The sequence below is a fragment of the Bos taurus genome, chromosome 11, assembly GCF_002263795.3.
Source record: "Bos taurus isolate L1 Dominette 01449 registration number 42190680 breed Hereford chromosome 11, ARS-UCD2.0, whole genome shotgun sequence".
NCBI classification, from domain to species: domain Eukaryota; kingdom Metazoa; phylum Chordata; class Mammalia; order Artiodactyla; family Bovidae; genus Bos; species Bos taurus.
Genome location: NC_037338.1, coordinates 33,261,068 through 33,279,256, shown reverse-complemented (window position 1 = coordinate 33,279,256; position 18,189 = coordinate 33,261,068). Strand labels below are relative to the sequence as shown.

General features: G+C 35.4%; 1 protein-coding gene across 18 annotated transcripts in view; it reads left to right on the top strand.

Moving 5' to 3' along the window:
• Positions 1-18,189, top strand: part of NRXN1 (neurexin 1) — a 1,252,733-nt gene that overhangs the window by 248,875 nt on the left and 985,669 nt on the right. Inside the window, 1 exon segment of one of the 18 annotated variants that reach the window (NM_174404.2) lies at positions 10,011-10,018. The exons of the other annotated variants lie outside the window; for them this stretch is intronic. Within the exon segment in view, the coding sequence (NP_776829.1) occupies positions 10,011-10,018 (8 nt within the window). 18 annotated transcript variants of the gene reach the window in all.

The following is an 18,189-nucleotide window of genomic DNA, read 5'->3' as shown; positions in this document are numbered from 1 at the left end:
TCCCTTTAAGATAGCTTTCTTTCTTTATCTGGGTCTCTTTCTTTGTCTCCTAGTTTGCCAGAAATCAAAGTTATGCAAACATGGAAATCCAGTCATGAACACACAGAGACATGGTGGTTACCTCATGAGCCTCTTTTTTGACACAGTTTGTGGTCTCTGAGAGTCTGTATAATTCATGCAGTTTGAGAGACCTCATGATATTTTTAAAAGTTGTTACTCTAAAGGTAACTTACCAATAATGCTAAAGCATTCTATATTGTTTTCATCTGTAATAAAGATACCTAAGTCTCCCTAGTTCATCTATGTTTTAATATCATAAAGGGAAAGATTTTTGAGTCATTAAAGTTTGGAATCTCTCCTTTTAATAAGGCAAAAATAGCATGCGGTTAGCCCTTCTTTAGGACATGGTAGCATCTTATGGACCAAATGATGGTTAGCAGTAGCACCAGAATCTTCTCTAGTTGGGTGACATTAACTGCATCAATAGGAAGCATTCTCTTCTTGCAACTGTTGGCTCTTCTCTTTTTTAAAAAGATAGGGACTTTGCACTTCGCAAGTCAAATAAAATAATCAGTAAGCTTTGAAGGATCTTTCTTTACTATAGAAAGAAACAAGATAGATCCATATTTGCAGCATCAGCTTTCTAAACATGCCAGTGTTGTCTTCACTTCAAGTTCTATTTCTGCTCCTTTGTTTAGTTTTCTAAGACACCTCGTAGGATATCTTCAAGATTGCTGCAAGCCATTTAATTTATGGTTGCTTTTCTCATGACATAAGCAGTAGCCTGGGAAACATTCCTGTTCTGTCAACATAAAGCTCTTTGCTTCATTCTGTGAGATCAGGCACACCAAGGGCACTGAAATGTGTGAAGTGCAACATCTAGTAAGAGCCCTACATTTAATATAGGGAGATTTTACATCATTTTCCCAAAGCATTCATAATATACTAGATATGGGACACCATTTGACCTATAGCTTGCTTTCTAGTATGAATTTCACTCATCACTATAGAGTTTCTTTTAATATTAAGAGCAAACTGCAGGGCTCTGGTTCTTGGGAAACAGAGATGTGCTATTTTTGAACTAAGGCAATGAAAAAGGATAATATTGTTACTTAATGTGTTTTGGTTGCATTACTTATATTTTAGATCTTATTGAATGTTTGTTCACAAGTTAAGGTCTATCCAGGTATTGTAAAAGAGGACCAAACACAATACAGCCTTTTTTCCCCCAGAAATAAGAATTAGTTCAATTACATGGGATTCTCTGACAAGAGATATTCTAGCATTTTTCTGAACAGGCTTATGCATGATTTGATATGCAAGAAGATGGGCTCCGAGGATCCTTTCAGATACAAATTGTGCAATTCTGTATAGGCCTATTGATTATGTGAATAAAATATTATGAAAATAATGTTTTACTTTGAAGATTAATTAAGTCAGTTTTTAAATATATGTTTCAATGAAATTTCAGTCTCTGTTAAGATCTTCCTCTCTCTCTTTCTGTCCTCTCCTATACACATACACCACACTACATCACACACACACACACGGACACACACACACACACTCTCTCACATACTGCTTTAAAAATAGCCATGACATTTATTTTAGTCATGTTTTTACTGTATAATTTATTAAGGGATCAAAAATTTTACATTATTTATACCATTTCCTTTGAAATATCAGAAAAGTTAAGTATAAACATTTTAAATATTTAATAATATGTAAACAGAATTCAGATTAAATATCTTGGGTAAAAAAGAGACAAGAAACAAAGATGATACAGTACCTGAAATATTCTTCTCACAAAGTGTTACTCTGTTGTAGTATATCAAGTACAAGCCCTGTAAAGATTTTGATTATTACCTTACCCCTTTCATCCTAATCAAATAACAAGTTGAAAAGCATACATCATTCTAATGGGAATTCAAAAAAAAATATGTCAATAGATCTTTTATAATTACCACTGCCTTTGTTGTCACATTGTCTGACACACCTGTACACTGGGGACTCAATTCTGTCCTGATCTGTGTACACAACATACATAATGACTCAGAGTGCACTTGCTTTAAATGATGAGGAAGTTTCAAAATGTAACCTGCTCATCATAAAGGAAGGAACAGGCTTTTCAACAAAGATGAAGTCGGACGGTTGTAAATAGAGTCAAAGTAAATATCTGTAACTTGATTGTACAAGAAAGAAGTAAAAAGATGTCAATTCGTCTTCTAATGCAACATAATTCTAAGAATTCAGCCCCATACACATTCTGATTATATGACATAATTCTAAGAATTCTCTTCCATGAACCTGCTCAATCTATGATATAAAACCAGAGTGCATCAAGATAGTCTTTTCAGAATTTTTCTGAAACTGTCTCTCCCTTCAAGATAAATAACTGAATCAAATAAACAGTGTCCACTTTATTCCCATAGAAATGCTGCTAGCTAAATAAGGGGGACACAAAACAAGATTTTAATTTGGTACTTGACCTTAAAAAATAATAAATTTGAGAAAATAATGGTTATCTTTTTTATTTGACCTTTTGCAGATCTCCATTAGATTATTAAGAGTAACATAAATGTTTATACAAAGACATTCAATTCACTACAATTGATTTAAATTTGATGTCAGATAATAAATCTTAGTATGGCTTTTTTTTTTCTCCTATGAAAGAGTATCAGTCCTCTTGACACTTGTCTATTAGAATATTCAGAAGTAACTCTAGGACACTGGTTACAACCATATGTGTTTTGTAATACCAACTGTATTTTAGCATTATTTTCATAGTAAAAATAAAAGTTGCTCAGTCGTGTCCGATTCTTTGCAACCCCATGGACTATATAGTTCATGGAATTTCCCAAGCCAGAATACTGGAGTGGGTAGCCTTTCCCTTCTCCAGGGGATCTTCCCAGCCCAGGGATTGAACCCAGGTCTCGCACATTGCAGGAGGATTCTTCACTAGCTGAGCCATCAGGGAAGTCTTATTATTTTCATAAGTAGGCAAATATGTGATATAATTGTGATGTGAGCATTCTCATTGGTAAAGAGAAGTCTACATCTTAATTTTTAAAAATTTGATATAAATTACTATGCATTCAAATATTGCCATGTGTTCTAGGGTTCTAGAAGAGATACATGCCTCTGTTGGTTGCAGACAATAATGGTAAGATTTAGAAAGGACAAAGGAATATTCAAGTATATGAGCAACTGAGAGATTATCAAGGTAAAAAATCCAGTCCTCAAGGGTTCTAAGAAATTGTAAATTCAAGTCAGTGATTTTTCAAGGAAATCATTAGTGTTACTTTAGCAGGTCTTTGAGAGAAAAGATATATGCTGCATTTAAAAAACTCTATACTCCATTTGTCTACAGGCTAACTATACCTTTTTTCCCCTAGTCTTATTGAGATATAATTGGCATATCATTACTTTTTAGATTAAGTCTATCCATCAAAAACTAGCCCCCCAAAATTATTTTAGGTTATCTGACCCACTTACCAAAATATGAATTTCCTTATGAATATTCTCAAAGTAAGATGCAAACACTGTTTGTTTTTTTTTTTACTAAAGTATTAGCTTACTAATAGTAAGCTTGTGCTGTGCATGGAGCCCACCAGGCTCCTCTGTTTGATTTATCCTGGCAAGAATTCTGGTCTGGTTGCCATTTCCTTCTCTAAATAGTAAGCTTGCTTAAAGTATTATTATTTTATTTTATTAATATTTTATTTTATTAATATTTTTTATTAATTAATATTTTATTAATAATATTAAATATTATTAAATATTTAAATATTTAATTATGCTGATTAATTTCTGTGTTGTATCAAAGCAGGATAAAAATTTAGATGAAATTTAGAGGAAATTGAATACATAAAAAGAACTCAGATATTTCAACTAATAATGCTATCTGCTATACTTGTTTGTTATAAGATGAATTTCTGGGTGTAAAATGTTTATTGCAGAGATTAATATTTTTTAAGTATCAGGTGTTGATTCTTCAAAAAGACACTTCAGCTTGGTAATGAGCATCCTTCGGTTTACTCTCAGGTTTCAAAACACTGAAAAATAATATTACTTTATTCCAAAACTTCTCTTTGTGTGTGTGTGTTTGTGTGTGTGTGTTTGTGTGTGTGTGTGTGTGTGTGTGTGTGTGTGGATTGGGGGTGTTTATGAAAGAATGCTATGTTTTGGACAGTTTGAAGCCACCTTTCAAACACTTTTGAAAGAATATAATTATTAAATTCCAAGTAATATCCATTGGCCTTAAAGCAGCATGTTTACCAAATAAGGAAATTCTTGAAATTAGCCGATTAGCTGGTCTTCAGATATTTTGTACTCTCTGGCTAGCAATTGATCTTAAAAGGTTGCTTTTAGAGTGTTTCGGAGCCAGATTCATCAGTAGCAGGTGGTAGGAGGAAACAATGAAATTATCTGAAGCATACTTTCCTTTCTCAATAGGTGCCTGTTAGCTTTATGTTTTTGAATGTGCATTCATTGAAAGGGAATATACTTGTAAGTTAAATGAAGAAATTGAATTGGAATAGCTGAAAGCCCACTCAAATGAATAAACTAAACAATGTATTTCTATATGGGAAGCTGACCGCTGTGCTTCCATTTCCACCAGTGAAAGAACAACAGTTTAGTAGATTATTTCTCCTTTGGAGCTTCCCTGGTGGTTCAGATGGTAAAGACTTGGCCTGCAATGTGGGAGATCTGGGTACAATTCCTGGGTTGGGAAGTTCCCCTGGAGAAGGGAATGGCTACCCACTCCAGTATTCTTGCCTGGAGAATTCCATGGATAGAATTCTTTCAGAGAACCATCTGGATTTAACTCATGGAGGATTCTGACCTCTAAACACTGCCATCTGACGGTTGTTTAGAAGATAATGTGAAACATGTCCATGATCTTGGTCTGGTTCTCTAGGACATATATTTCACAATAAACTATCATCCTCTCCCCTGAGCCAGGAATGTTCAAACTGATTATCCACAGAAGTAGTTTAGTTCTTTTAGGTTAGAATGTGTATTCTTATGTTTCCTGGAGCCAAAATGTATAAAGCAAACCAAAACTTACCTCAGTAATTGTAGTAGCCTCAAAACCCTTTTCTTTATATAATTAACAAGGAAATGGTATTTAAACTAAAGACAAAAGAGAAGTGTTGACATGTTTCTAGTTAAACAAGGAATTAAAATATGTGTAGCCTGGTGTGCTGTAGTCCATGTGTTGAATTATTTTCTCTAAGAAAGCAGCTCTCCAGCTTTTCTCCTCTGTTCACGTGACACAGAATTGTTAATTGATGTTATCAATTCCTAAGATTTTGGAGAATAATGATCTAAAATACCTGAATGCATGGCTTTGAGGGAGCCTAAGGTAGAGGTCATCGAGTATCTTGATTTGTGCTTGGGAAAGTTGTTTTGAGGACTTTTAAATCAGAAAGTTAGACTTATTTCAGTAACTTGGTAAAACATCTGATTATTAATATATTTTAAATGTCCACATTTTTCAACATAAAAGTTCCTCTTTCTTTTCAACTGTCCCTAAGTCTATAAGCTCTGTCTATACACTCATACAATGTTCTACTGAATCTATTTAAGAAATTTAAACAGGTTAAATTTGTTTTCTCAAAGCATTCTTATACAATTGGCCTTTTCCAAAAATTATCCATATATTCATAAGAACTGTGTTAAGATGATATTGTTTACCTGGAGCAGTTGACAAAATTGTGATTAGCTTCTTGTTTGGGGCTTCCCTGGTGGCTCAGATGGTAAAGAATCTGTCTACAGTGCAGGAGACCCAGGTTCTATCCCCACGTTGGGAAGATTCCCCTGAAGAAGGGAACGGCAATTCTTCCAGTATTCTTGCCTAGAAAATTCCATGGAAAGAGAAGCCTGATGGACTACAGTCCATGGGGTCATAAAGAGTCTTTAAAGTCTAATAAGTTTTAAAGTGCTCAATCAGTGAGTTGAAGGTCAGGGGATTGGGTAATCCACTAAACCAATTATTTTAATAATTAATTTAATTATTTTATTTTAATGATCTAAACTATTATAGTCAGTTATTTTAATTATCTAAGTAAATATGAGTAAGTTGATCTGAGAATGTTCATGTCAATGATCCTGAAATGTAATTTGAATATTACTTTATTTCACCAAAATGAACATTTTAGAATGTCTAGCTGACTATTTTCCCAATGCAGTAAATGTCTTCAGATCAGATCAGTCGCTCAGTCGCGTCCGACTCTTTGTGACACCATGAATCGAAGCACGCCAGGCCTCCCTGTCCATCACCAACTCCCGGAGTTCACTCAGACTCACGTCCATCGAGTCAGTGATGCCATCTAGCCATCTCATCCTCTGTCGTCCCCTTCTCCTCTTGCCCCCAATCCCTCCCAGCATCAGAGTCTTTTCCAATGAGTCAACTCTTCGCATGAGGTGGCCAAAGTACTGGAGTTTCAGCTTTAGCATCATTCCTTCCAAAGAAATCCCAGGGCTGATCTCCTTCAGAATGGACTGGTTGGATCTCCTTGCAGTCCAAGGGACTCTCAAGAGTCTTCTCCAACACCACAGTTCAAAAGCATCAATTCTTCGGTGCTCAGCTTTCTTCACAGTCCAACTCTTCTTAGACCTCTTTATTTAGAATGTAGATGGCTTCACTTTCTATAGTTTTTGGTTTGGTTGTATTTTATTTCCTTGAACAAACATTTCTCTATTTACATTTCCTTTTTGGTCTTTTCAGATATTTGAGTTTTCTATACTTGATACAACAATGCCTATTTGCAGTCGGGTAGTATTTAATTACTTTGCCAACAAAGGTCCATCTAGTCAAGGCTATGGTTTTTCCAGTGGTCATGTATGGATGTGAGAGTTGGACTGTGAAGAAAGCTGAGTACCGAAGAATTGATGCTTTTGAACTGTGGTGTTGGAGAAGACTCTTGAGAGTCCCTTGGACTGCAAGGAGATCCAACCAGTCCATTCTGAAGGAGATCAGCCCTGGGATTTCTTTGGAAGGAATGATGCTAAAGCTGAAACTCCAGTACTTTGGCCACCTCACGCGAAGAGTTGACTCATTGGAAAAGACTCTGATGCTGGGAGGGATTGGGGGCAGGAGGAGAAGGGGACGACAGAGGATGAGATGGCTGGATGGCATCATGGACTCAATGGATGTTGAGTCTGTGTGAACTCCGGGAGTTGGTGATGGACAGAGAGGCCTGGCGTGCTGCAATTCATGGGGTTGCAGAGTCGGACATGACTGAGCGACTGAACTGAACTGAACTGAACTATTTAATTTATGCCAATATATTGATATCAAATTAATCACACATTAATATGTTGATGTCAAATTACATTTTTCACTTCAACCATATTTTTCACACTGGGCTAAATATCATATAAGGTGAATTAGAAGTATGCTGCAAAGTACCTGATGTCAAGGAGCTAACAACCAGGGTGATGCTTATCAACAATGAGATAAGATAATCAAGTTGAAGCTCCAGTACTTTGGCTGTCTGATGTGAAGAGCTGACTCATTGGAAAAGACCTTAATGCTGGGAAAGATTGAAGGCAGAAGGAGAAGAAGGCAGCAGAGGATGAGATAGCTTTATACCATCACCAACTCAATGGACATAAATTTGAACAAACTCTGGGAGACAATGAAGGACAGGGGAGCCTGGTGTGCTGCAGTCCATGGGGTCTCAAAGAGTCAGACACAACTTAGCAACTGAACAATAACAAACATATTCAAGCTTCAAATCTTGTATTTCTTAGTATAAGTGGAATAGATGACATATGTCGCTTTAGACTTAAATACTCAGAGGTAGCCTAACAAGAGAAGCAGGATGGAGGGGCAGCTGTCTAACTTTTGGTTAGAGCAGAAACTGGAGCCTATTATACAGAGTGAAGTAAGCCAGAAGGAAAAACACCAATACAGTATACTAACGCATATATATGGAATTTAGAAAGATGGTAACAATAACCCTGTGTACGAGATAGCAAAAGAGACACTGATGTATAGAACAGTCTTATGGACTCTGTGGGAGAGGGAGAGGGTGGGAAGATTTGGGAGAATGGCATTGAAACATGTAAAATATCATGTATGAAACGAGATGCCAGTCCAGGTTCGAGGCACGATACTGGATGCTTGGGGCTAGTGCACTGGGACGACCCAGAGGGATGGTATGGGGAGGGAGGAGGGAGGAGGGTTCAGGATGGGGAACACATGTATACCTGTGGTGGATTCATTTTGATATTTGGCAAAACTAATACAATTATGTAAAGTTTAAAAATAAAATAAAATTAAAAAAAAAAAACCATCATGAATAGACATATCGATGAACTAAAATTTATTTATTTTTTATTTCCTTAGCTTGCTCATTGTTGAAATATTTTTAAGGGAAATTCTAGAGCAAGACATTTACCAAAGTCATACATCTGTTATTTTTAGGATTTTATATGTTACTTCCAGCCATATACTCCTGAAGCAGAGATGGGAAGTTCAGCTTATATAGAAGCAAAATGTTTGAACAGACCCTTGGATAAAACAATAATAGCAAATATTATTTGTTTTTGTTATTTTACATCAAATAATAGGGTTAAATTATATGTTATAATGAGGTTTCCTACCAAAATGACTGAATGCAAGCTTATATGTCTTAAGTTGTGAAACACTGGAATAGTGAAAGCTATCATTAGTTGACAAAATATTTTCTTAATTTTTTCAGCTCAAGTTGAAACACAATGAGTGCTTTCTTCTGGTGATAATAAGATTGATCATCTTTAGGCATTATTTGAGGTCCTGCCAACAGCAAATTGGGGAAAAAAATGTATACCTATAGTTCTATTCAAAAAGGTATACTTTTATAGTGGTTTCAGATTATTTATAACTCACAGTGTGGATTGTAAAGTACAATGCAATGAATTGTGTCCTTGACTCAAAATTTGAATGTTGTTCATCATTTGAAATATAAAGTCAATTTTATGTACTTACATGGTGAGTATGTCTGGAAAATAATTCAGTTTGAAGGACAGAAAATATGCAAGTAGCTATGGTCTCTAAATGAAAATAATGTATTTTATATGACTCTTAAAAGCCTAAGGACTAAGGAAGAGAGTAGAGTACTCTATAAAAATAGTCAACAAAGTCAATCATGCCAGGTATCAGGAGTTTACAAGGCACAAAAGCCAGACTCTTAACAAACTTTGGAGAATATCAGTATTTTTTATGAAACACATTTTAAAGTTTATTTCCATTTTCCTTTATTTTCTACTTTCCCAATCAACACCATAAATTCAAAAATGAAATAATGATAATTAATGGAAAATATTGTAATGTTAAGATTGAGCATTTTCATGAGCATTTTATTTCTTAATAGAAGTAGCCTTAGCAATCTAAAGTCCTCATGTGATCTAATTTCAGAGGACAAAATAAGATAACCCCAAGTAACTTTTATATACCTCTACATGGTATTTTATGCAATTCCTATAATAGAACACAGGGGCTTCTCTGGGGGTTCAGTGATAAAGAATCCACCTGCCAATACAGGAGACACGGGTTCGATCTTTGTGTCAGGAGGATCCCCTGGAGGAGGAAATGACAGCTCACTCCAATATTCTTGCCTGGGAAATCCTATGAAGAGAGGAGGCTGGCAGGCTACAATCCATGGGGTCAAAAAAGAGTTGGACACTACTTAATGACTAAATAACAACAGCAACAGCAAATAGTAGAATACATATTTTAGTTATATTTTTTTAATTATCTGGAGGGCTGCAGTCCATGGAGTCACAAAGTTGGACACGACTAAGTGGCTAAAACTTGGATGATAATGATAAGCTAATACATATATTACCTACTATATGCTAGGCATTAGTATAAGCATTTCATGTGTATTATTTAATTCTCACAATAACCCATTGAGATAGGTACTACTTTACAGACGATGAAACGATATGCAAACTGGCTAAGCAGTTTGCCAAGTGATACATCTAAAGAGAGGCAGAGCAGAAATGCAGATTCCCAGGGTCTGGCTCCAAAGCCTTCCCTTTTTTATCATATCACACTGCTTCTTCTGATATGTACAAACTGGCATAATAGAAACAAGCGAACTTAAGTACACAGATTGAGTCACTGGGTAACAATTGCCGATACTGAAGTTTTTATTGGGGAGGAGAATTGGTTGGAGAGAGAGAACAATAAATAAACAGGGAGAGAGTAGCGGGGCTCCTCCAGATGTCTGAAGGTAGAAGCAAAAGTTTTCAATTTAGTGGTGAGGGTAAAGTGGAGAGAATTAGAGGAAGAATTAGCAGCAAAAAAGAACAAGCATAGGTATTCTTCACTATGCCCAACAATGGTCTTATATGTTTGCTTCTTCTTATTTTGTTCAAACTTGCTTCAGTTCAGTTCAGTTCAGTCGCTCAGTCATGTCCGACTCTTTGCAACCCCATGGACTGCAGCATGCCAGGCCTCCTTGTCCATTACCAACTCCCAGAGTTCACCCAGACTCATGTCTGTTGAGTCGGTGATGCCATCCAACCATCTCATTCTCTGTTGTCCCCTTCTCCTCCCACTTTCAATCTTTCCCAAAATCAGGGTCTTTTCAAATGAGTCAGCTCTTCACATCAGGTGGCCAAAGTTTTGGAGTTTCAGCTTCAACATCAGTCCTTCCAATGCATATTCAGTACTGATTTCCTTTAGGATGGACTGGTGTATCTCCTTGCAGTCCAAGGGACTCTCAAGCATCTTCTCCAACACCACAGTTCAAAAGCATCAATTCTTTGGCACTCAGCTTTCTTTATAATCCAACTCTCACATCCATACATAACTATTGGAAAACCATAGCCTTGACTAGACGGACCTTTGTTGGCAAAGTAGTGTCTCTGGTTTTTCATATGCTAAGTTGGTCATAACTTTCCTTCCAAGGAGTAAGTGTCTTTTAATTTCATGGCTGCAGTCACCATCTACAGTGATTTTGGAGCCCCCAAAAATAAAGTCTGCCTCTCTTTCCACTGTTTCCCCATCTATTTGCCATGAAGTGATGGGACCAGATGCCAAGATCTTAGTTTCCTGAATGTTGAGCTTTAGGCCAACTTTTTCAAACCTGCTAGTATTCACCGAATTCAGTGTTAAAAAAAGATGTGCTGATTTTATGGCAAGGGTGAAAAGTGCCAATGTAGAAATCAAAGTGACACATTTGAAATAAAATCCAGATTTTGGATTCTGCAAATTTTGCCTTTGATGTGGATTTCCTATGTGGCATTGGGAATAACACCCTCACATATAAAATTGGAGTAATAATATGTACTTCATAGATTTATTACAGGGATTAAACAAGATAATTTTTGCAGGTCATCAGATAGTATCTTTTTATATGTGAAAACATTAAATGACAACTTTTCTTTTTGTAATCTTATTTTTGCTCCTTAATGTCTGTAGATCTCATGTATAACCTAATGCAAGTGTAAGCAAGATAATCTTAATGATGTTAACAGTCATTCTAGTTTTTCAAAATGGACACCTCAATTCTTTTTATAATCATATCTAATTATAATCAGTAATCATATCTATCGAATAGAAGATCTATCTCATCTATAGAACAAATTTGCTGTTTGAAAGGGGACAAAAGTAGAATATCTCAGTAAAAGAATTACAGTGATATTTACTTATCTTTCTCATTTTCCACCATGGATACGGTAAGGACTTGGGTAGTGGATTATATTCTAAATGTCAACTCCAGACAGTGTCTAAAACAAAGTGCAATGAAACCTTTGAGGTTTGTCAGAGTAGTGTGGAACATGTTTGTATGTCAGAGGTCCAGTCCAAAAGCCCAAAAGAATAACAAAAATGTCAAATCTCTTGGTTATTATCACGGAAATAAGAAATATGTTAAAAGTGCATGTTGTTTTGAAAACAGTATCTTAAGTGTTGAAAATAAATTACTTAGCTGTACCAACATTCCACTTATGATCTTCTATGTAAGCATCCCTCATGACTTATATAATCTGGAGATGATACAAGAAATAGCATTCAGCAATCCTGACCTCAAACAGCATGCTTTTTTAAGCTTCTCATCCTCTGTTGCAAGGATATGACTTTGAAAGTCTTCCAAAAAATGTATTTTGGAATGCCAAGGGAGAGAACTCAAGAGAATTGTCAGCATTGAAACCATATTAAAAAATCTTGCACAATGAGTAACTAACAAATTGTGCATTGAAATTGCAAAGGGGTGAAAATTATTATTCTCTACTCTTTAAATAATTAATAAATGGGAGAATCTATTGAAGAGACTATGAAAGACATCTGTGAACTCCTGCCTACAATGGTGAAGGCTTCATGACTCGGTTGATGATGTATAGGGTTTAAATGGGTATCTCCTCTAGTTTTCTCTGTGATTTGAAAACAAAGACATAAAGAAATATATCACCGAAGTTTTTCTGACATAAAGACTTGTCAAATCACTATCATTGAGAATCTCTTCATTAAGTATATTTTTTCTGTACTTGAAACATTTATTAGTAGTTCTTTAATTAAAATTGTATGTAAATGTAATCAAATCAGAGGAAATGAGTCTCTGAAAGACTTTATAAGAAGAGTAAGCAGCAAACTAGGTTTTTAAATTCTTATTATTTTAGAATTTTACCACAGTAATATACTGGATGAGTTGTGTATTCTTTTTTTTTTTCCCCATAGAGTTACTGTAGCATGGTACCAAGAACTGGGTGGAATAAACAACAGAAATTATTTATTTTCTCACAGTTCTGGAGACTAGAAATTTGAAATCAGTCAAAGTAGGATCAAGCTTCCTCTGAAACCTGTAAGGAACCTGCAGGGAAATCCTTCCTTGCCTCTCTCTAGCATCTGGTTATTGGCAGAGGATCTTTGATGTTCCAGGGCTTGCAGATACATCACTAAAACCCTCGGGCTTCCCATGGCTTTCTTGCTGTGTGTCTTCACATTGACTTCCCTCTATGTGTGTCTGTCTTTGTGTCCAAATATATATATATATATATATATTTTTAATTAGGGCAATAATTGTATTAGATTACAGCCCATACTCATGACCTCATTTTAACTTGCACATGTGTATAAAGACCCTATTTCAAAATAAGGTTACGTTCTGGGGTACTTAGAGTTACTTTTTGTTGGGGGACACAGTACAACCAATAACAATTTATGATAGAGAAGATCTTATAATTCTGTGTCATACATTATTTTATTTGGTTTGTTTTTTCTTTGCATGTAAATATCAGATTCTCAAAATATCAAAGATGAAAAAGCTTGTAGTATTCTTATTATAGGTTGGTGACAGTGTAATAGTGACATTTGGACTTGAAAATCTTTGGCTATCTTTGCTTTGGAAGGTCCTATTAAAAAAAAAAAAAGCAAGATGTCACGGTTTGATTTCATTTTAAGGTAGCAATGCAAGAAAATTTGCATTTCTTCAAGAGTTGTATTAAAAATTATTTCTATCTTTAGAAAGATCCTTTGCTTTACCAGATCTTAGCCTTAGTTCCCATTAAATCAAACCCAGTTGTAAAGTAATGAAAATACAAATGCAAAAATGCTACCAAAACTTGACTCATACAAAATCTTTTAAGAACAAAGCTGTTTTATAAACTGAGTTGTTGTTGTTTTTTTTTTGCCCCTCTGTGAATCAGAGAATTCAGGTTTGTTTTTTTGTTTGTTTGTTTGTTTTTGTTTTTAAAGGACAAAAGAATTTGGGTCAAAGGTCTGATGTGTTAGTATGGTTTGGCCTTAAGGTTTAGTCGATTTAAACTTTGCTATACACATAGATCTTATCCCTTTACCTCAAGATTTGTTTAAATAAGCTTTATTTTTTAGAGAGGTTTTAGGTTCACAGCAAAACTGAGAGGAATGTATCTACCATAGCATGATACAGAGTAGTTCCACAGCCCTAAAGATCCTCTGTGTTCTGCCTGTTCATCTCTCCCTACCCTGTAACCCAGGGAACCACTGGGTAGTTTTGCCTTTTCTAAAATGTTATAAAATATATAGTTGGAATCATACAGTAGTTAGCCTTTTGAGATTGACTTCTTTTCACTTAGTAATATGCGTTTAAGATTCCTTCATGTCATGCATGGATTGATAGCTCATTTCTTTTTACTGCTGAATGCTATTGCATTGTCTTAATGTACTACAGTTTAATTATCTGTTCACCTATGAAGGACATCTTGGTTGCTTCCAAGTTTGGACAGTTAAGAATAAAGCTGCTGTAAACATCTGGGTGCAGGTTTTTGTGTAGACATTAAGTTTTCAACTTCTTTGGGTAGAAGATTTCAGGATTATGTGGTAACTGTGTGTTTAGTTTTGTAAGTAGCCACCATACTGTCTTCCAAAGTGGTTTCACCATTTTGCATTCCCATCAGCAGTGAATGACTATTTCTGTTGCTGCACATCCTTGCCAGACTTTGGTGTTAGCAATATATGTACCTGATTTTGGCCAGTTGAATAGGTGTATAGTGATATCTCATTGTTGACTTAATTTGCATTTCCCTGATGACATATGACATGGAACATCTTTTTATATGCTTATTTTCCACTTTTACATTTTTTTTGGTGAACTGTCTGTTAAGGTCTTTGACCTTTATATCTTTTTTGGTGAAGTGTCTATTAAGGTCTTTGACCTCTTTTTAAATCTTACTGTGTTCTTATTGTTGACTTTTAAGAGTTGTTTGTTTATTTTTGGTAGCAGTACTTTATCTGTGTTTTTCAAATATTTACTTTCAGGCTGTGACTTATCTCTTTCTTCTCTTGACAATGTCTTTTGCAGAGCAGAAATTTTTAATTTTAGATTTTTTCCCAAGAAATATGTACAGAATCTGAAACTTTTACTGAACCCTTTACTCCAAGAAAAAAGAAAAAGTCACAGTACATACTGTTGTTTGACATAGCTGCATATAAATTATTAAAGTTAATTATTAAAATTAATAACATTTATCGTAGGTAACTTTATTTTGAACAAAACTGGTATCTAAAAAACTTGACTCAGAAAAATTGTGTTTGGTTAGTTGTGTTAAGAACTGTTGACACAAAAAAAATCTCAAAATGCCAGATATAATGAGTAAAATTTTTTGATATAGAGAAAACTAATTATTAACTTAATTTGTTATAAAATTTACATAGAAAATAAAATTGATCTTGATAATCTTAGTTAATAAAGGAAATTTTAAAATTGGAAGTATAATTTTGCCATGTAGAACATTAAGCGATTTATTAATTTAATTTAATGGAAATCACTCAATAAAATTCTCTATAAATTCTGATGATATGCTTCCGTACATTATAAAAGTCAATATATCTTCAAGGCCATTACAAGCAATGGCAGGATTCAGTTCAGTTCAGTCGCTCAGTCCTGTCCAACTCTTTGCAACCCCATGGCAAGAATAAAGGTTAAAAAATGACGAGAATAAAGGTTAACATGGCATGACAAAAACAGTCTTTACTCCAACTCAGGAGTCAGAGTCATAAAATGTGATTCTTTACTTTTAGTGTAGTTGTGATTATTCAACATTAACTTCTGTCATTTATTTCCACAAATTACATATTCAGCATCTTTAAATGTAAGTACATTTAAATAAAAATTAAATTCTCATGCATATTAGTGTGTATGTTCATATGTGTGTGAGCATATATATGTGTGTGTGAGTTTGAGGATATTTTAAAGTGTCACAAAATTAGAGTTGGTGATTAATTCCAACATTAACTATTTCATTAACTAATATCATTCCCTGACCACACCCTTCCAGCTCACTTCAGATTTCAGGTGGCTTTACTGGAACACTGTCATACACTCTCTCTCCCTGGTTTCTGATTCAGCCCCAATTTCCTCCCATAAAAAAAGGCAGGGGTTTCCTCAAGTCAATGTGCCTTTCAACTTTGCCATCATTATAGGAATAAAATTGTTGTCTTTCCTTTATATGCACTCAAAAATTGTTTCTTATATAACTTCTTGTGCTATCAAAACACAGCACAAGATTTTGGTGAAACTTAGTATGCTTCTTGGGAAAAAATACAAAGATCTATTTACCAAGTACTTATCTTTAGTACTGGGCTTCCCCGATAGCTCAGCTGGTAAAGAATCTGCTGTGATGCCGAAGACCCCGGTTCGATTTCTGGGTTAGGAAATCTGCTGGAGAAGGGATAGGCTACCCACTCCAGTATTCTTGGGCTTCCCTTGTGACTCAGCTGGCAAAGAATCCACCTGCAATGTGGGAGACCTGGATTCGATCCCTGGAGAAGGGAAAGGTTACCCACTCCAGTATTCTGACCTGGAGAATTATATACGGTCCGTAAGGGTCACAAAAAGTAGGACATGACTGAGTGACCTTCACTTCACTATCTTGAGTATCATCTAACTGCATATATGAATGAACAAAGGAAATCCCTATACATTATTCTTTTTTTTCAAGCCTCACAAGAGAAAAAGTTACAGGGATAAATAGAAGTGTACCAAGAGTTGTACCAAGGTGTTTAGATATATTATATCAACAAAGAAGTAAAAAATATAAAATTCTCAGCAGTTGCTGCCAACAACTAAAGTGCAGTTGTAGAAAATGTTTCTCAAATTATTTTGTCCAGATCTGATAATCTTATTTTATTATAGATTAAAATTTGAATTTGTTTCATACTTTAAAATCTTTGTAGTGGCTCTATAGCCTATTATTTAACAGAACTCATGTAGACTTGAATTTTACAGCATTTGAGACACTGATTTAACCTTGGAGTAGTATCTGGTGTGGCCTAACCAATTTGTACAAAAATGCCAATCAGTACATGACTCCCATAGTCTTTGCTGCTGCTACTGCTGCTAAGTCGCTTCAGTCGTGTCCGACTCTGTGCGACCCCATAGACGGCAGCCCACCAGGCTCCGCTGTCCCTGGGATTCTCCAGGCAAGAACACTGGAGTGGGTTGCCATTTCCTTCTCCAATGCATGAAAGTGAAAAGTGAAAGTGAAGTTGCTCACTCGTGTCCGACGCTTAGCTACCCCATGGACTGCAGCCTACCAGGCTCCTCCTTCCATGGGAATTTCCAGGCAAGAGTAGGGTGCCATTGCCTTCTCTGCCCATAGTCTTTACTTTGTGGGAAAAAAATAATGTCCTCATTTAGCTTTCCCTTGTAAGTGTTCCAGTTTTCTTGGTGAAGATAGACTGTACAGTGTGAACTTGCCGAGTCAGAGAGTTTCAGCAGTCCATGTGAAAATGATGGGTGGTTCAGAAAATAACCCCTGCACCAGAGAAACACATATAAAGTTATCACTCCTTTTTCATGTGCTCTGAAACTCAATTGCTTGTATGGAACATTTGTAAGTCCTCCAAGACTTGAAAAAAAGCAGATTTTAAGAAGCAGTCCCTGGTTAAGAAAAGAAGTGTATTCCATTTATGCAAAGTAGTTTTCAAACAACATATGCATTTTTGACTTATTATTAAGGAAAATATTTATTTGGAATTTTAATGATCTAAATTATCCAAGTCAAAACGTCAAAACTCGTAAATATTTTTACTGCTAAGAAGTTAAGTGTAGCTTATTTTTTCCCCCCAAATTCTCTTTATTACTCTTTCTAAGTCAACTGTTTATTGGGTACTTCCCAATCAACTTGGGTTTGCTTTGTTGCCCCAAGTAAATATTTCATGGGATAATAAGGTATATCTGTTTTTAACACACAGCTTCCTCTTGCCCTCCTAAAGTAAATAATAGATATCAAGGACATATTTAAATAGTTGTGTTCTCATATGGGCAGAGGAACATTATTACTTAAGTTATATATATGTTAGCTTACACTGTGACTTTCTGGACATTTTCATGGAGGGAATTTATCTTAGAGTGATCACTTTCTCTGCCAAAATCTTATAGCCAAGATACATTTGCACTAATGGAAGCTAGCATACGTGTAGTGCCTGTGATTGCCCAGGGCTCTGATGTACCCCTGGCATTATTCAATTTGGAATTGGTTAATTCTTTGCTGGGGGGACTGTTTTGTGCTTTAAAAATGTTTAATAGCATTTCTGGTCTCTACTTCATAGAAACACAGTCAGCATGTTGTCAGACATTTTCAGATGTCTCCTGGGGGACAGAATCTTCCCTGGTTGAGAACCACTATCTAACTGAACTCAGAATTTGGTGTAAGTTTCATTACTGCCTTTCTAATATTATGTCCATGGTTAAGAAATGGTAAGAAAAAAAA